This window comes from Benincasa hispida, chromosome 4, assembly GCF_027475165.1.
Source record: "Benincasa hispida cultivar pf3 chromosome 4, pf3_genome.v1.1, whole genome shotgun sequence".
In the NCBI taxonomy this organism is placed as follows: domain Eukaryota; kingdom Viridiplantae; phylum Streptophyta; class Magnoliopsida; order Cucurbitales; family Cucurbitaceae; genus Benincasa; species Benincasa hispida.
Window position 1 is genome coordinate 46,618,718 of NC_143481.1, and position 16,780 is coordinate 46,635,497.

General features: G+C 31.7%; 1 protein-coding gene and 2 long non-coding RNA genes across 7 annotated transcripts; all 3 read left to right on the plus strand.

Moving 5' to 3' along the window:
* Nucleotides 1-207: 207 nt before the first annotated feature.
* Nucleotides 208-7,088, plus strand: LOC150036759 (uncharacterized). 2 transcript variants are annotated; one of them, XR_016529071.1, is made up of 2 exons: nt 208-538; nt 6,424-7,088. It is a non-coding gene; the product is annotated as an uncharacterized LOC150036759 (long non-coding RNA). The 2 variants fall into 2 exon arrangements; XR_016529070.1 differs by lacking the exon at nt 6,424-7,088 and adding an exon at nt 3,530-4,652 and having other exon boundaries at nt 301-538.
* Nucleotides 7,089-7,906: 818 nt separating this feature from the next.
* Nucleotides 7,907-10,580, plus strand: LOC150036760 (wall-associated receptor kinase 2-like). The gene is made up of 3 exons (XM_090312728.1): nt 7,907-8,617; nt 8,972-9,145; nt 9,236-10,580. Exons 1-3 carry the CDS (start codon nt 8,200-8,202, stop codon nt 10,453-10,455), a joined length of 1,812 nt encoding a protein of 603 aa, XP_090168854.1. The 5' UTR covers nt 7,907-8,199; the 3' UTR covers nt 10,456-10,580.
* A 298-nt stretch (nt 10,581-10,878) lies between these two features.
* LOC150036761 (uncharacterized) lies at nt 10,879-14,236 on the plus strand. 4 transcript variants are annotated; one of them, XR_016529066.1, is made up of 3 exons: nt 10,879-11,158; nt 12,866-13,900; nt 14,007-14,236. It is a non-coding gene; the product is annotated as an uncharacterized LOC150036761 (long non-coding RNA). The 4 variants fall into 4 exon arrangements; XR_016529067.1 differs by having other exon boundaries at nt 10,930-11,158; nt 12,797-13,900; XR_016529069.1 differs by having other exon boundaries at nt 10,930-11,158; nt 12,811-13,900.
* The last annotated feature ends 2,544 nt before the right edge of the window (nt 14,237-16,780 follow it).

Here is a 16,780-nt window from a genome sequence, read left to right on the forward strand (position 1 = left end):
ATTAAAATTAATTAAATTAGTTAATTAATTATTTATTATTAATTTTATTAGAAAATTAATTTTGTAAAATTAATTATAATTTCAATTTTTGAAATCAAAATTGATTATGGAAATCAATTTGAAAATTGGAAAAGTTTGGAAAAACACAAAATGGAAAATTGGATTTTTCCATTAACACCTTCAAGCAGCTCACTAATTTGTCCACTTGAATCATGATTCACAAGCATGAGCTTCACCTCATGCAATCTTCTTCTTTGCATGAATGTCCTACAATAAATAGAGAAGATGGAAGTGGAAATCGGGCATGCAATAGTTGATGAACTTGCTGAAGTTTTGTTGAAACTTGTGAGGTTGAAGAAGTGTTGTTCAAGTTGCATTAGTGAGCTCATTCTCCAAATTTCCTTCGTTCAAGCTTATTTTGAGTCCCACAACTCAATCTAAGGCTCCAAGAGAATAGTAGGGAAGACCTTGAGGTGCTTCACAAGAAGAATTGGAGAATATTTGCAACTGAATTCGAGTTTCAAGAGGCTTTACAAAGGTATGACTTAAAACCCTCTTATTATTGTATGAGCATACTTTATTTACAGCGAAAATTAATGAATTAGAATATTTATTGATCCTTGTTGCTTCACTGCCTACTGATATACTTCTTCAGATGCATCTCATCTAATCCAATTGGTTAATTAGATAATTTGGATAATTTGGACTCTTACCTAGAATCTCTAGGTGAGTTGGTTAAGCTCGAAAATCTAGGAATTAACCTGATGAATCTATGATCAAGTAATAATTTGGAGAATAACCGAATAGCCTAAGCTGGATGTTTTAACCATGCGGGTTTTATCACGTTGCTTGCAATCAACTTAAATCAAATCCCCTCGCCTTTGGTTATTTCGGGTTGTAAACATTCTAATTGTAAAACATGTTGGTTTCTTGTGAATGTGACCCGTACTACCACTACTACATTAAAGATAGGAACGAAATTATTTGATCAAGAGTTAGCAACAAACACTTGCTGATCATCCTTTTAGAATTTGATTAAGAATTTATGTACTATTTCAAAAATATGAGAACTATAATATGGAATTTAGGAGAATATCTAAATTTCTACGATAGAAAACTAAAAACAAAAATCATTTCCAAACAGTGTCTAAAAACATATATTTTTCGTAGCTTTCAAAATTTAACATGAATTTCGTAGAGATCTTTATAATGTAGATAATAAAATTAAAATAAAATCCTACTCAAAAGTAAATGATGTGTTTATCAAATCGTCCATAAATTATATTCAAATTACGTGCTCGTTTTTAGCTTTTTGGAGGACAAAACTTTTTTTTTTCTTTTTATAATATGTGGAGCGAAAATCAAACTTTTGAATTCGAAATTCATATTATAAATACTATGTCAGTTGAACTATACTTATTTAAACAAATATAGAAACTAGCAATTTGATTAAGAAAAATAGTAAGCAATTTATAAATTTGATTATTTGGAAATAGAATCAATTGACTCGTTAAATGCAACTTAGGTCATCTCTTTGGACTATGGAAATCATGACCCTTGAGTTTTAGGGATCAACTTTGCTCACCATTAGAATAAATTTAAACACGGCAAAATGTCGAGTCTGTATTTATCATCCTGTCCTGATTTCCGAAGGAGAAAAGGTCTTTTATATCTGATTTGTTTTTTCTCTCTCTCTTGTTTTTTTCTCTATTTTAAACAATGTGTATAGTTTAAAGCTAATCTATATTTAGTTGGACAACTTTAAAAGTGTCTCATAAACCATATCGAATTTTAATTTAATACGAGTCATTAAACTTTCATTTCTGTATGCGAATATATCCAGTAGATTCTTCACAATTATAAATTATTACTACAAACATAATGGACTTATAGGCACACGATTACAGATTTAGTGTATAAAAAAGATTCAAACTTTAGAATTCTATTAAAGATTAGCTAATTTCTTTAATTTTTTTTGAAAATATTAAAGACGAATTAGATAGATACAAAATTGAAACATGAAAGATATATTAGACATTTTGAAAATACAAATACCTATCAAACGTAAAATTAAAAGTTATCATACACTTATTAAATACAATCGAGTAACTGAGTTTAATAGTTACCAATTTTATTATAACATCATTCATTATTCAATGCTATATTTGTAAAAATACAAAACTATCACTATTTTTGTAATTACAGAATTAATTATTGTATTTTTTATTATCGCTAATTTTAAATACAAATAAATAAATAAAAGGACTTTCAATTTTGAAGTTGCAAACATCGACTAAAGTTTAGGGATAACATCTCCTTTAAAATTTAAACATGGTAAAGAAAAGTCAGTCTCTGTTTGATTATGTCGTTCTCAAAGAGAGGTGTCATTGTATTTAATTGGATTAATTATTACGGCCATTTTGCAACAATAGCTAAAAGATACAAAAAATTGCATTTCTGTCTACCATTTTTAAAAATTGCAATATAGGAAAAAAAATAGAAAATCTATTTTCAACGAAAAATGTAGGGGTATAAAATGGCGATGACTTCTCATTCAGCAACCAAATTTAAACTTGTAGATACAATGAGACGAGTTTTGTTGATATAGCAGTTTAATATTTTATGATGGTCATCAGTCTTGGTATATGACCTTATATATTTGAAATACTTGGTATACCAAACTAAATTTGGTCGAAAATGAATGTCAATTGATATTTTGTTAGCTTATTTATGTTCTTCAAATTTTAATATTCTTTTCTTATCTACATTTTTTCAATAATTTAGAAAATCATGCTAATTTTTGGAAAGTAAAAAAAGTAGCTTTCAATTTTATTTTTTTTTTAATTTGGCTAAAAATTTAGTCATTATATTTAAGAAAGATGTAAATTATGGTAAGAAATAAAGAGGAAATAAACTTAATTGTATACATACATAATTAATATGGCTCAAATTACTTGTTTCATGAAGCAGATAATAATTCAAATCTCCACACCTTATTTGTTAAAAAAAGAAAAGAAAAGAAAAGAAAACTGTAAATAATATGATTTGGACACGTTTTCTCCAAACAGATCTATTACTATGTTTGTTTTTTTTTTTTAATGATATTTTAATTCTATCTAAAAAGGAATTTTTAAGATCCTTATGGAGAAAAGGAGGTGCGCAAATTATATTTTGTTATCTACTTTTTACTAAATGATTTATTTTAATATTTCATTATGTTTCTAGTCTCCAAAGGACCATAAATTTTGATGCTGCAGATGTTTAACTTGAGTTTAGGGTAACATCTCATTGTTTAGAATTTAAACACGGTAAAGAAAAGTCAGATTTTTCTATTTGATTCTGTCGTTCTCAAATGGATGTGTTTTTTAATTATTAATATATTCTTTAAAAAACAAAACCCCCACTATTTCTAATATTATGAAATATAGTAACATGTGAAGAATATTCAAAGTCTATATGTCTAAAAGAGAGAAATAAAAGGACTTAAATGAAGATGCACAGCCATAATTAGAAATTGGGCTTAATTTAGAGAGCATGGGACGTCCAACGGCCAAGACGCTTGTCCGACTCATCATGGTGGTTAACATATCCATCTTTTCAGCGGCGGCGGCGGCGTCAGTACTTTCTCAAGCCTTACCCGTGTGTGAAAGTAAGTGTGGGGACTTGGAAATTCCATATCTGTTCGGGATGACCGAAAAGTGTTATCTCAACTTTAATTTCTCCATCACCTGCAATAGAATTCATTAGGAAAAATTAAAAGGATATTGTCTTTTTAGAAACTATTTAGGAAAATATTGTTGTTTTCAAACTATTTGTAAAAATATTATTTTTTTTTAAAAAAAATAAGTCGAGTATTGAAAATTCGACCTAGATAGTTCGAATTTTGAACCCTCGACCTTTTTACATTTGCACGTCGAACTTTGAACCCTCGACCTTACACTAACATTATTATTGAGTCTGGACTTTCCTCATTCCGGAAACCATCCTCATTCCAGAGACATTCCTCACAACACTCATAATTATTTGATGTGTTAAAAATAATTTTTATTGGGAGAGAACGAAAGAGGGAAGAGTAAGAGAGAGAGCGAGATTTTGAGAGAGAACGAGATTTGAGAGAGCGAGATTTTGAGAGAGAGCGAGAGTTTGAGAGAGCGAGAGTTTGAGAGCGAGAGTGAGAGCGAGATCTTGAGAGCGAGATCAAGATCTTGAGAGCGAGAGCGAGATTTTGAGCGAGAGTGAGATATCCATACAAATTTCCCTTTTATTTCTTTTTTAATTATTACACATTCCACCTTCTTCTTTCTTTCTTCTTTTTTTTTTTTTTTTTTAATTTTCCATTTTATAAAAAAAATTTCTAAAAATATTTTATTATTATTTATAATTTAAAAAAAAAGAAAAAAAACTCCATCAAAATCTTGGTACCAAATGTACAAAAGGAATCCAAGATCATTATTGTAAAATCTTTTAAACTATTGACCTCACTACTGTGATTAAAATTTCTGTTCTTTATATCAATAATACAGTTTTATTTATAGACTTGCATGTGAAGGTTTTGAGTGTTGATTTGATTTATTATGTCCCCAAATTATTATCTAAAATATGTACATTTGAATATTGAAGTTTTTTTTACCTAACTTTTTAGATTTAGACTATCTGATGTTATTATTTATGTTAGTGACATTTAAAAGTTTCTATATCAAAATAATTACTATTCATAATATATAAAAAAAATAAATTAAAAAAAATAATATCTCATAAAAATAAAAAAAATGTAAATTAAATATCTCATTTATATAAAAATAATTACAAAAATCAATGTGTCCCACAAGGTGGACGTCGTCGATTTCGAGCTGGTTGTCGTCGTCGACTTCGAACTTAAGGTTGCTCGGGTTCTTCTTGATGTTGCTCTGGTACCTTTGCACGCACTTCATAATATAAATATTCATTATGCTCTCCATAACCTCGACCATGTCCATGAACGTATGAAGACGAAGGACCAGCCTCTGAGTCATAATGTCCTGAACCAAATGCTGGCACTATCATCATCGGACTAACATAATCAGTTTGACTCTGCGTTTGCATCATAGGGGACAACCCTTCCACATTATGTCAACCTCATCAAACTCATCCTCTTCCCGAATAGGTCTTCTACGTCTAGGAGCTGGTGGAGGAACAATAGATATATCGTACATATAATGAATTTCCTCTATATAGCTTTGGTTGTCACTACATATAGCAAGAACCTAGTTCAGATCATTCGCAACCTCACGGAGTCTACGGTTGTTCGATCTCTGTGAATTATAAAACAATTAGACAATATTTAAAATAAATTTAAATTACAAATAATTAGATAATATACATTTACCAGATGACCCATAGCTGCTCCCGGACGAATGACGTAGCGCCTTGTGATATTATTATACCAATGAATATATTCTGGAATGACATCTGTGTCAAACTGTTTAAGAGAAACCCCCACTGCAATAAATCTTGCACGATAGTGCCATCGCACTACCAAATGTGCAACTTTTTCGGATCAATCTCTAGTCCTTAGGTCAATATAATGCAGTACCGGTTCAGTATTATAAGGCGATGGGACATTCTGTTGAAAACCGAATTGTCTCATCACCCTGTCAGGAAGATGCCACTCACCAATGTGAAAATATATGAGAGGACTCATCGTCTGCCATATGTTTTGACCATTCGTACAAAAATTAGGCAAAGTATGCATAATAATTTTGTACGGCTCCCAAATAACCTGAAACACAAAATATTATATTAGAGAATATTAAAGACAAATACAATAAAAATGTGTATAAAATAATCAATTAGGTTTAGTGTAATGTACCTGTTTAGGTTGAAGTAGATTAAACATGTATCTATACTGGCTGACTACATGTGTGGCTGTCCTAGTCACACAAAATTTGACTCTCCACCTAAATTTTTAAATTGATAATTTAGAATTTAAATTAACTAGATCAGTGATATAAAAATTAAATTGAATTAAAACAACATACCGAAAATCGTAGGCTCGTCCAACTAACTGAGCGTCATTAACATGTTGTAGCTGTGGAGCCATTGTTAGAAATCGCTCCCAAGCCCATAGTTGCAAAAGTATGAGAGGTTCAGTTATCTCTCGAATCTCAGGTCTTGTTACTTTGCATAGTTGTCTATACAACCATGCCAAGCATGCTCCACCCCACGAATACCACCCCACATCATGGAGGTTAGCTAACAGTGGTAGGAACATCAAGTGAACAAAATGACTTGATTTATCTGAAAACAAACTTCCACCCATCATTTGTAGTATATATGTTCGCGCATATCTTATGACGGCTTCCTCGTCTGTATCATCTATGAGCTCACGAAATTGTGTTCCTAACCATATTAAACTTAACCTTGATCCTTTAATCTTGTCGGCAGGTGGGGTCGCACCGAGGCACAGTTGACAAACTTCTAACCAGTCATCGTACATCACTCCGGTGACTGGCTCACCGTCAACAGATAACCCCAACAACACTTCTATATCTTGTAGAGTGATAGTGCACTCTCCAACAGACATATGGAATGTATGCATCTTGGGCCTCCAACTCTCAACCAAGGCTGTGATCAGATGCCAGTCCAACTAAATAAATCCTAATCTGGCAACTCCATAGAATCTAGATGTGCGCAGTAGCGGTAGTATTCGAGGGTGGAGCGGGATAGTGCGCTGGAGAACTGCCTCTCGATGCTTGCAAGATATTTCTCCAGTAGTACGATCTCGCCATACGACAGATGATCGATGAATGGACTGGTCGTACAAAACATCGGGATCAACAGGTCCTGGGTTTAAAGCTATGATCTGAAAAAAAAATATTTATTTCTCAATTAAAAAAATATTTGTTTCTCAATTAGAAGAATAATGTACAACTTAATTAAAAGAATAATGTACAACTTAATTAGAAGAATAATGTACAACTTAAATAAAAGAATAATGTACAACTTAATTAGAAGAATAATGTACAACTTAATTAAAAGAATAATGTACAACTTAATTAGAAGAATAATGTACAACTTAATTAGAAGAATAATTTACAACTTAATTAAAAGAATAATGTACAACTTAATTAAAAGAATAATGTACAACTTTATAATAAAAAAAATTGAATATACAATAAATTTATTTATTTTCCATAGATATATATATATATATATATACATGACCAATGAGAAAAAAAGCTAGTAATCATTAATGAAAAAATAACAACAATAACAGAATTTTGAATTGTAAGAGAGAGCGAGATTCTGAGGGAGATTGTAAGAGAGAGTGAGATTGAGAGAACGAGATTGTAAGAACGAGATTGTAAGAGAGAGCGAGATTGAGAGAGCGAGATTGAGAGCGAGATTGTAAAAGAGAGTGAGATGTTCAGAGAGATCGAGATTGTGAGAGAGAGCGAGAATGAGAGCGAGATTGTAGGAGAGAGCGATCCATAGATGTTGGAGATTGTCCCATCCTACAATCTCGCTCTCTCCTACAATCTCGCTTTCAATCTTGCTCTCTCCTACAATCTCGCTCTCAATCTCGTTCTCTCTTACAATCTCGCTTTCTCTTACAATCTGTTTCACCCACTTATCTTCCTTGTCGAGGGTTGAAGTTTCGACTTATGTATGTCAAAACTAGCGAGATTTCCTTTTCCTTGTCGAGAGTTGAAGTTTCGACTTATGTATGTCGAAACTTCAACCCTCGACAACCCTAATTTACGTATTGTTTCTAAGTTTTTTTTGTTTGTCGAGTTCTCAACATTTGACCTCTACATTAGTCGAATCTTCAACCCTGAACTTCTAGCCTCGAACTCCCAAAACAACAATATTTCTCTAATAAGTTTCAAAACAACAATATTCCTCTAATAAGTTTTGAAAACAACAGTATTAATATTAAAGGTCCGAACTCATTATCATCCTCCAAAGCCATTTCTAAGGAGGGGCAACATTGAAGTAACCAATATATCGCACTATGGCGAGCTCCACATCTTGAGCCACATAGCCCGAGATTGCTAAAGAAAAAATGGCCATCCTGGCATCAATAACAGACACAGAAACAGACTTAGTCTCCGCGAGTTCACAATTTCCAACACCAAGAACAAGTTCACGGTTGTCGGCTGTGATACATATGCTTTTATCTACGGTAGACTTCGGAATGAATCCTACACAAGTGGGTGCATGGCATTGTGTACTGCAGAGAGTGATGTAACTATAGAAGATGGGTCCTGCTCTGGGAATGGGTGCTGTCAGTTGGAAATTCCCAAAGGCCTAAAAGCAATAGAAGTGGAGGTTAGAAGCTTCTATAATCACAGCCGTGTACAGAGCTTCAATCCATGTGGCTTTGCATTTGTTGTCCAACAAAACCAATTTAGTTTCTCCAAAAAATATATTCAAAACATCACGGAAGACAGACTTCCGCTTGTGCTTGATTGGGGCATCAAAAATGATACTTGCCAACCACCCAACAACAAAGACAAATGCCTATGTGGACCAAACAGCAGGAGGAATAGTAGCTTATCACTTGATGGATCTGAATATTATTGTCAGTGCTTGGATGGTTTCCATGGAAATCCTTATCTCCCTCAAGGTTGTCAAGGTAAAATTTTCTTTCTTTCCAAATACCTTTCACATTCTAGTTATAGATAATTATACTATATATATATTTATGAATTTTGACAAAATTACTCAATGATCAATTTGTGCATTCCTCAAACAAATATTATTTTATTGAAATTAATAAATTTGTGAAGATTTTTATATTATTAATTATTCGTCAAAATAAGTGGGTGAATTAGTAGAAATTGAACCAACGGTAAAAATTGAATACTTATTTTAGTCTAAAGTCCAATGTACTGAAATTAAAATTTATAGTTCAAATTATACACTAGATGGTCCAATTTGAAGTCTTTCCTTTGTTTTTTTTTTTCATTCAATTTGGGGTATTTTTCAGATATAAATGAATGTGAAGATGGATCCGATCCATGTGTACCCCAAGCCAAGTGTGAAAACAAAGCAGGAAATTATACCTGCTATTGTCCCGAGAAGTATGAAGGAGATGGAAAACGTGAGGGAGCAGGTTGCAAACGAAAGTACTCCAACTCCATGTTGATTCAAATTATCATTGGTGAGGTTTTATTTCGAAATCTATATGTTTTCTGATTAAAAAACGAAACAAATATAAAATGATGTATAATGTGGATCAAATAAAATGCAGGAACTGGTGTGGGGTTTGTAGTTTTGCTAATCGGTATCTCATGGTTATACTTGGGTTACAAGAAGTGGAAGTTCATCCAACAGAAAGAGAAGTTTTTCAAGAACAATGGAGGCACCATGCTTCAACAACACCTTTCTCAGTGGCAGTCACCTGCTGACACAGTCAAAATTTTTAGCCAAGAGGAGTTGGAAAAAGCTACAAACAAGTTCAACGAAAGCACAGTGGTAGGAAAAGGTGGCTATGGCACTGTTCACAAAGGAGTCTTGGACGATGGTTCGGTTGTCGCCATTAAAAAATCACAATTAGTTGACCAATCCCAAACTTCCCAATTCATCAATGAAGTCATTGTTTTGTCCCAAGTCAACCACCGTAACGTGGTCAAGCTCTTAGGGTGTTGTTTGGAGACACAAGTTCCATTATTGGTGTACGAGTTCATCCCCAACGGCACGCTCTTTGACCACATCCATGACCAAACAAAGTACTATTCTAATCATCTTTCGTGGGAAGCTCGCTTGAGAATAGCTTCAGAAACTGCAGGGGTCATTTCATATTTGCATTCTTCAGCTTCTACTCCAATTATCCACAGAGATATCAAATCTGCTAACATACTGTTAGACCATAATTTAACTGCAAAGGTGTCGGATTTTGGTGCCTCGAAGTTAGTTCCAATGGATCAAACTCAGTTATCCACGATGGTGCAAGGAACTCTTGGATATTTGGACCCTGAATACTTGTTAACAAGTGAGTTGACAGAGAAAAGTGATGTGTACAGCTTTGGAATTGTGCTTCTAGAGCTTATAACTGGGAAGAAGGCAGTGCGTTTTGATGGGCCAGAAATAGAGAGGAATCTGGCCATGTACGTCCTTCGTGCAATGAAAGAAGATCGTTTAGTAGAAATTGTGGACAAGGGAATGGTGATGGATGAAGGGAAGTTGAATCAAATAAAAGAAGTAGTAAAAGTAGCTAAGGAGTGTGTAAGAGTGAAAGGAGAGGAGCGACCTAGCATGAAAGAGGTGGCTATGGAGTTAGAGGGCTTGAGAGTGATGCAGGTTCAACATTCATGGAATAACAACAATTTATCCAACTCGGAAGAGATGATAAGTTTATTGGATGAAACTTCAAACTCCACCGACCAATTTCTTGTTAGCAGTAGTATCAATTCTGTGGATAATAGTATAAAGACACACATTTTGGGGACACATATCCCAGATGCAAGATGATTGATGGAGTGTTTTCTTAAAATGTATCAGGATGAAGATTAAAACCTCTTGTATCTCTTAGCGAAAAATATATGTTTTAAACAATTAAGCTGTGCTTATATTAATTAGATGAATTGTTTTACAAATCATCGACATGCATTTCTTGAAATTTTTAGTTACTTTAAATTTCTTTTTATCTTTATTATTTACTGAATATTGTGTAGCTTTATCCTTTTACTTCTTGAAATTGGTTATCTAGTATCCACTACAAGAATTTCAGGCTTTGATGTCGGTTGGAAAAAGTGAAACCGAATGTATAATGTTGGTTTTGTTTTTTAAGAAACGGATCTTTAATGTCAGTTTTAAATCGACATTGTAGGTAACCGACATTAAAGATTTACCTTTTTTAAAAAAAACAAAACCGATTTTCTTCCCCCACCCCCCAATTATTTTCATTTCCCTATTCACTCTCCCCCCTATTTTCTTTTTCCTTTCATTCTCACACTTTCACTCACCCACAACCCACGCGAAACCCCCAAGGTCTCCATTATCCAACTCTTTATTTTACTCTCTCTCGCATGTCAACACTTTATTTTTCTAGGGCACACGTTTCTTCTCATATACAGAGCCAAGTTATCTACTGTTCTGCTGTTTTTGTCACTCGTTGTTCGGCCGCTGCTGTTGGTGCTCATCGTTCGCAGCTGCTTCACTCTCACTCACTCAGGTACGTTCTCTGTCCCTTCCCTCCTTCCATCCCTCTATATGTACATATCTTTCTTCTTTTTCTTCTATTTTGTATTTCCCCCCTTTTTGATTTGCTCTGTGTGCGTTTTGTTGTTTTTTAACTATGAAATCTGCTTCTCTAGTTTTCTTATTTCTTCTTCCTTTTGTTCTTCCATCTCATTCTCCTTTTTCCTCGCATTACTCACCCACGTCAACCCCATCCCCTTCTCCTTCCCCTTGCCCATCCCCTTCGCTAGGGAATATATCTGCATTAGCTTATCTCACATGCATGGTTTATAACCATGGAGCTAATGAAAACGTTTCTTCAATTTAACTTCAATCACTTAATAGAGGGTCCTATTAAAATGTTGTTATTGTTCATCATACCTCTTTTTTTGCACTTCCAATGTCATTCACATGTTTGTAAAATTCTTCTTTTTGTTTATTATATGGAATTGAAGATTTTCATACAATGATCAAATATTTTGTAGCAATTTGCTGCATCTTTTGACATTGTCCTGCATTGTATCAAAAATGTATATTCAAACAATGTCCTTTTATTCCCTATAAGCATGAGATTAACATATAGGAATGGAGAAATGGCCTTCCTTTGGAAAATTATGTGAAGATTTTTTTTCGTTCGGTTGGTAATAGTTATTTTTTTTAGAGAAGACGGTTATTATTATTTTAAATAGGATTGATACGAAATTTCACATCCTTAGTTAATGAATGGAAGTATGACTATCAATGTTAGTGGTGCTTGTGTATTTTTCTTGTCTATAATGAATATATCATATAGAAAAATATTTTGTAAATTAGCTTTTATTATGATTTATGGTTGTGGAATGAATTTATAATGTAATTTTGTTTTTGTTTTTTGTGGATGTTATAAGATGCAGAGGTGGTGTTGGTTTTTAGTTGAATTTAGAATGTAATTTAGTCGAAGAAAATTAAAGTTTTGGCATTTGTTATTCAGGTATTGAAATTTAAACTTGCAAACTTAATGGTCGTGTTAACGTTGTTTTGCATTCTCTTTGAATAATTCACCATCTCAATTGAAGACATCTCTATGAACTGCAATTGATAGGGATTTGTTAAAATGAGATCTTGGGCAGAAAGACTTGTGCGTGAAAGAGGAGGAAAACTTGTTTTAGTGAGTGATATCACTGGCACTGTAATGAATCCAAATAGGATTAATGTATCCGACCTGCTTGATTATAAAGAAAAGACCAACAGTCTAGTAAATTTTCAAGGTGCAGATGGTTATATTTGTAGTTGGTTGAAGTAATATCGTCGAAGCACTGGGTAAATTTTTTTATTTGTGCTATGTTCGTCATTTCTCCTATTAGTCTTGTTAGATATAAGCCAGCCTATTTTTTTTATTCTACATTTTGAGTGTAAAGTGTGTGTATGATGTGCTTGGTTAATGATCCCCTCAAGCTAAATATTCAAGCATTACCAATATTCCTATGAGCAATTGTCTTGGATATAAAACATTTTTATTACACATGCCTTTCATCCTGATGTTTGTGTTTCTATTACCTTCTATTTGATAGTCATTTGCATCTTCCCTTGTCTTGGTAAGACAACGTACTCATGCATCATTATTTGTTTTAAAAGATTTAAAGTCGATCTCTAGGCTTTTTTCTGTAGAAGAATTGAAGATGGTGTAAAAGATTAAATCTTCAATGACAACTGATCTTCGCAGATGACAGAGGTTGAGAACAACTTGAGGGAGCCGTTGCAAAAAAATCTAGGTATAGCTCATCAGATTATGTCTATGTCTGTAGCATAGGAAGTAGGCTTTTTCCTCTTGGATTTGGCATTCGCTCAGCCTTTGGTATTTGTATGTTCATGTTCTTGGGCCAAAACAATTTTGTTGGTGTGGTGTTGGGAGTTTTGATTGTATTTGTTTGGCCAAAAGTAAACTCTGCATAAATCTAAATGTGCCTCCGCCTCCATGTACACCATGTTACCTCATGTTCCAACTTTTGGTTGTGAATTTCATTTGACTTATTGAGTTTTAGTTCATGAGTTGAATTTCATTATAAAAAACTATATTTTAGTTCCAAGTTTCATCAACTTATTGAATTTATTTTTTGAGTTGAGTTTATGTGCTTGTGTTTTTATTAAATTCATTTAGTTCATGAGTTTCGTTACTTATTGAATCTTTTTCTAAAATATTAAATTAGAATATGTGTTAGAGTACTTTGACTATACTGTAATTATAGTAGTCATAACTTAGTTATTGTTTGTGGTTTTCATTTATATTTATGTTTCTTCTTCTTTTTCACTCTCTTAAGCATACGGAGTCCAGGATAATCTCTACCTCTAATATGGCAGTCTAAGTTCCTAGAAAGAGAAATAAGTTGAATCATTATGTAAATCCAGTTATGTTGAGAGAAGATTGTTGTTTGAATATTGTTGGAAGTGCATTTCTTTGAACATGTGTTAAAGTAAATTTTTTTATATTGTTGTGGTAGTGTTGTTATGTTGCCGAAATTTTTCTAACACATAAGAGTTATACAGTTAGTTGTAGGTTAAAATATTGTAATGTTTATGGGTTGAGTTCATTTCTTTCGTTATTTATAAAATGCTTATATTAACGCAACTTATATTTTTTTTGTTTACACACTCATATGATATTGCTCGCACGAGTACATGGAGGTTCTGGATAGAGGGCATAACAAATTCATCCACAGGATGGAGAAAATAATAGCAAGTTTTGCATTCATTCATTTTGGTAAGTTTGTATAAATATAGTTTCCATACTTCATGTAATTTCTTTTAGTCTGATTCATTTATTTTTAAATTATTCTTGATTTTAAGCAAGCATGTCTTCTTTGTAGATTTTTCGGGATAGTAATGACACTCCAAAGCAGACAACCAGCTCTCTCAATCTTTAGTTAATTTTTTGTATTTGTTGAAAGTTAAATTGTATATACAAAAGCAATTAAAATTTTATTTTGAGAATTTTTTGATACGTAAGCAGCCAACTACTGCATTGTAAGTATAAAATTGTTATTCTCTTTGGGAGCTAACTATTATTCATACTTTGTGAGCAAGACTTAGATTTAAATTTTTGTGTTTGTTGAGATCTTAATATATAAAAATAATTTTTGTTTGTGGATAAATTATTATAATGTCGTTTTTAACTTTTTGACTGACATTAAAAAATGGATTCAACAACTGAATTTAAAAACCGGACAATAATTGAAAAAAAAAATGGACATAGATTCTGGGCTTCAATTTTGGTTTAAAATCGACATGAATTTATGAGGTCTGAGAGGAATTTGGCTGATTCTCTAACCAAAATGACTACAAGGAAAATAATTTTAGAATCTTCAATGAACATGGAGCTTAAACCTTATATTGGTCCATAGCCCTTATATGGGTGGTCTCTTGTGATAGACTTGATGGTCCATCATCCTTTTTGTGGGAGGTCTATTGCTATAGACTTATGATCCATAGCTCTTTATTTGGGTGATCCTAGTATGAACTTAATGGATAAAAGTAAAACCTTTAAATAATCCATAGCTCTTTCTTTGAGTGGTCCTAATATGGATTTGATGGAAAATAATGAAATATTCATAGCTCAGTATCTGAGTGGTTTGTCTTTGACAGACTTGACGAAGTTTGTCCTGGTACGGACTAGATGATGAAGACTTCATAGCTCAGTTGTTTAGTGGTTTGTCTCTGATAGACTTGATGAAGCATTTGATATGATAGTGAAGGTATGGTTGCCTTCTATGAAAGAGTTCAAGGGTCTCTTTCAAGTGCATTCACGGTGACGCGAGGTTTATGTACATGGTCTTAATTAGCACTCTTTATCATGGAATTAAGAAAAACTCTAGGAGTAAAACATGTTGTAAGGGTCTCAACCAACGTTATTGAGAGTTCAAGAGGTAACTCACTTCTCTAATGAAATTATTGCGTTACTTTATTATGCATCAATTCAAATTGTTAGATATTGGTGTTTAAGAATGATCTCCTATATCTTTGCTCAGAACAATTTTTTCAAATAATGTGTATATTTTAATTTTTCAAATAATTATTTTATTTTATTTTTTCAAATGATTTTTTTTTATTTTAATTTTGCTATAACAGTCATTTGTAGGGGATTGTTAAAAATGACTCTTGGGCTTAGGCCCATAGTAAAAGTTAAAATAATGTGTTTTATTTTAATTTTTCAAATAATTTATTTTATTTTATTTTTTCAAACAATTTGTTTTATTTTAATTTTGCTATAACAGTCATTTGTTGCCGTGCATGTGGAAGTATAACCTTTCCATCACACGTGCATGTTGCCGCCAATGGCTGAAATTGGATCGTGCCAAAGTTTCATTAACAATATGTTTAAATTTTTTCAAAGTAGTATTGGATAACAAATAAAGTGCATTTTCAAAATAAAACCAAATTGGTTATTTAAAATTATTCTCTCAGGAGTACTTTAAAAGGTGATCGATCAGGAGTCATTTTACAATTACTTTATATCAATTACTAGATTTTTTTTTTTTAAAAAAAAAAATCCCTCCAATTGTTGTTCTTTTGTACTAAAAAAGCTTGTGAAAAATCACATTTAAGAAAATTAGTTTAATCGAACAAATGAGAGTTTCAATTAAAACTATTTTGTAAAAGATTGTTTAAATTACAACATTAGGTCAAACTCAATAAACCATAAATAATACATCAACTTACTGCATGTCAAATAGCGGTGGTCTTAAAATGATTAAAATCACTCTAAAATAACTCAAAATCAATTTAATGTTCTATTTTTACATTGTTAAACACATTTTTCATATCACTTCAAAAAATACACACAATTCATATTACTAGTTTGATACTACAAGTTGCACATGTTGCATAAAATTTAAAAACAAAACTTAATAACAAAATTTTAATAATACAACTTTAATTTATGAATAAGAGAGTTTTATCTTTAAAATAAGTAATGGAAACAAATTTATAAAAAAATTAGATGTAGGGTGAGGAAAAATATTAGTTATTTTAATTGAATATAAAATGTATTATAAAAGATATACAAATTAAACATGTATAAAAGAATATATACGGCATGATTTGATTATCTTCCTAATTTTGAACTTCAATATGAATAAAAAATATTTTTAAAAAATTGTGGTTACTTACTTAAAAAAAATTATTTGATATTCGGATTTTGGATTACTTGATTATCCTTTTAATCTTGTACTACTTAAATTTTGTGGTAATTTATCTATTACCAAGTTTTTTTAATTTTAATTTTGATGATTGGATTACTTCTTAATTCAAACTTTGATTTAAACCAATATATATTATTTTATTTTCATGATATTTCTTCTTATTTCTAAAACTTTTTTATTAGATGATTTGATTACTCTCTTACTTTTAAACTTTGAATTAAACCAAAATAATTATTCTTATTTTAAAAAAAATTGTGATAATAATCTTCTAGTTACTTAGTTTCTTTTTATTTGATGATTTGATCATCTTATTAATTTCAAACTTTGATTTAAACTAAGATTTTTTAATTAAAAAATATCGCAGCATTTTTTATTATTTAATATTTTTTTTATTGTATGATTTTATTAACCTCCTAATTCTAAAGACTAAAATTAAATAAAAA

Coding starts and splice junctions, on each gene's coding strand:
- LOC150036760 (XM_090312728.1), top strand. CDS start 8,200: ATGGCATTGTGTACTGCAGAGAGTGATGTAACTATAGAAGATGGGTCC. Junction 8,618..8,971: donor TCTCCCTCAAGGTTGTCAAG/GTAAAATTTTCT, acceptor GGTATTTTTCAG/ATATAAATGAATGTGAAGAT. Junction 9,146..9,235: donor GTTGATTCAAATTATCATTG/GTGAGGTTTTAT, acceptor AATAAAATGCAG/GAACTGGTGTGGGGTTTGTA.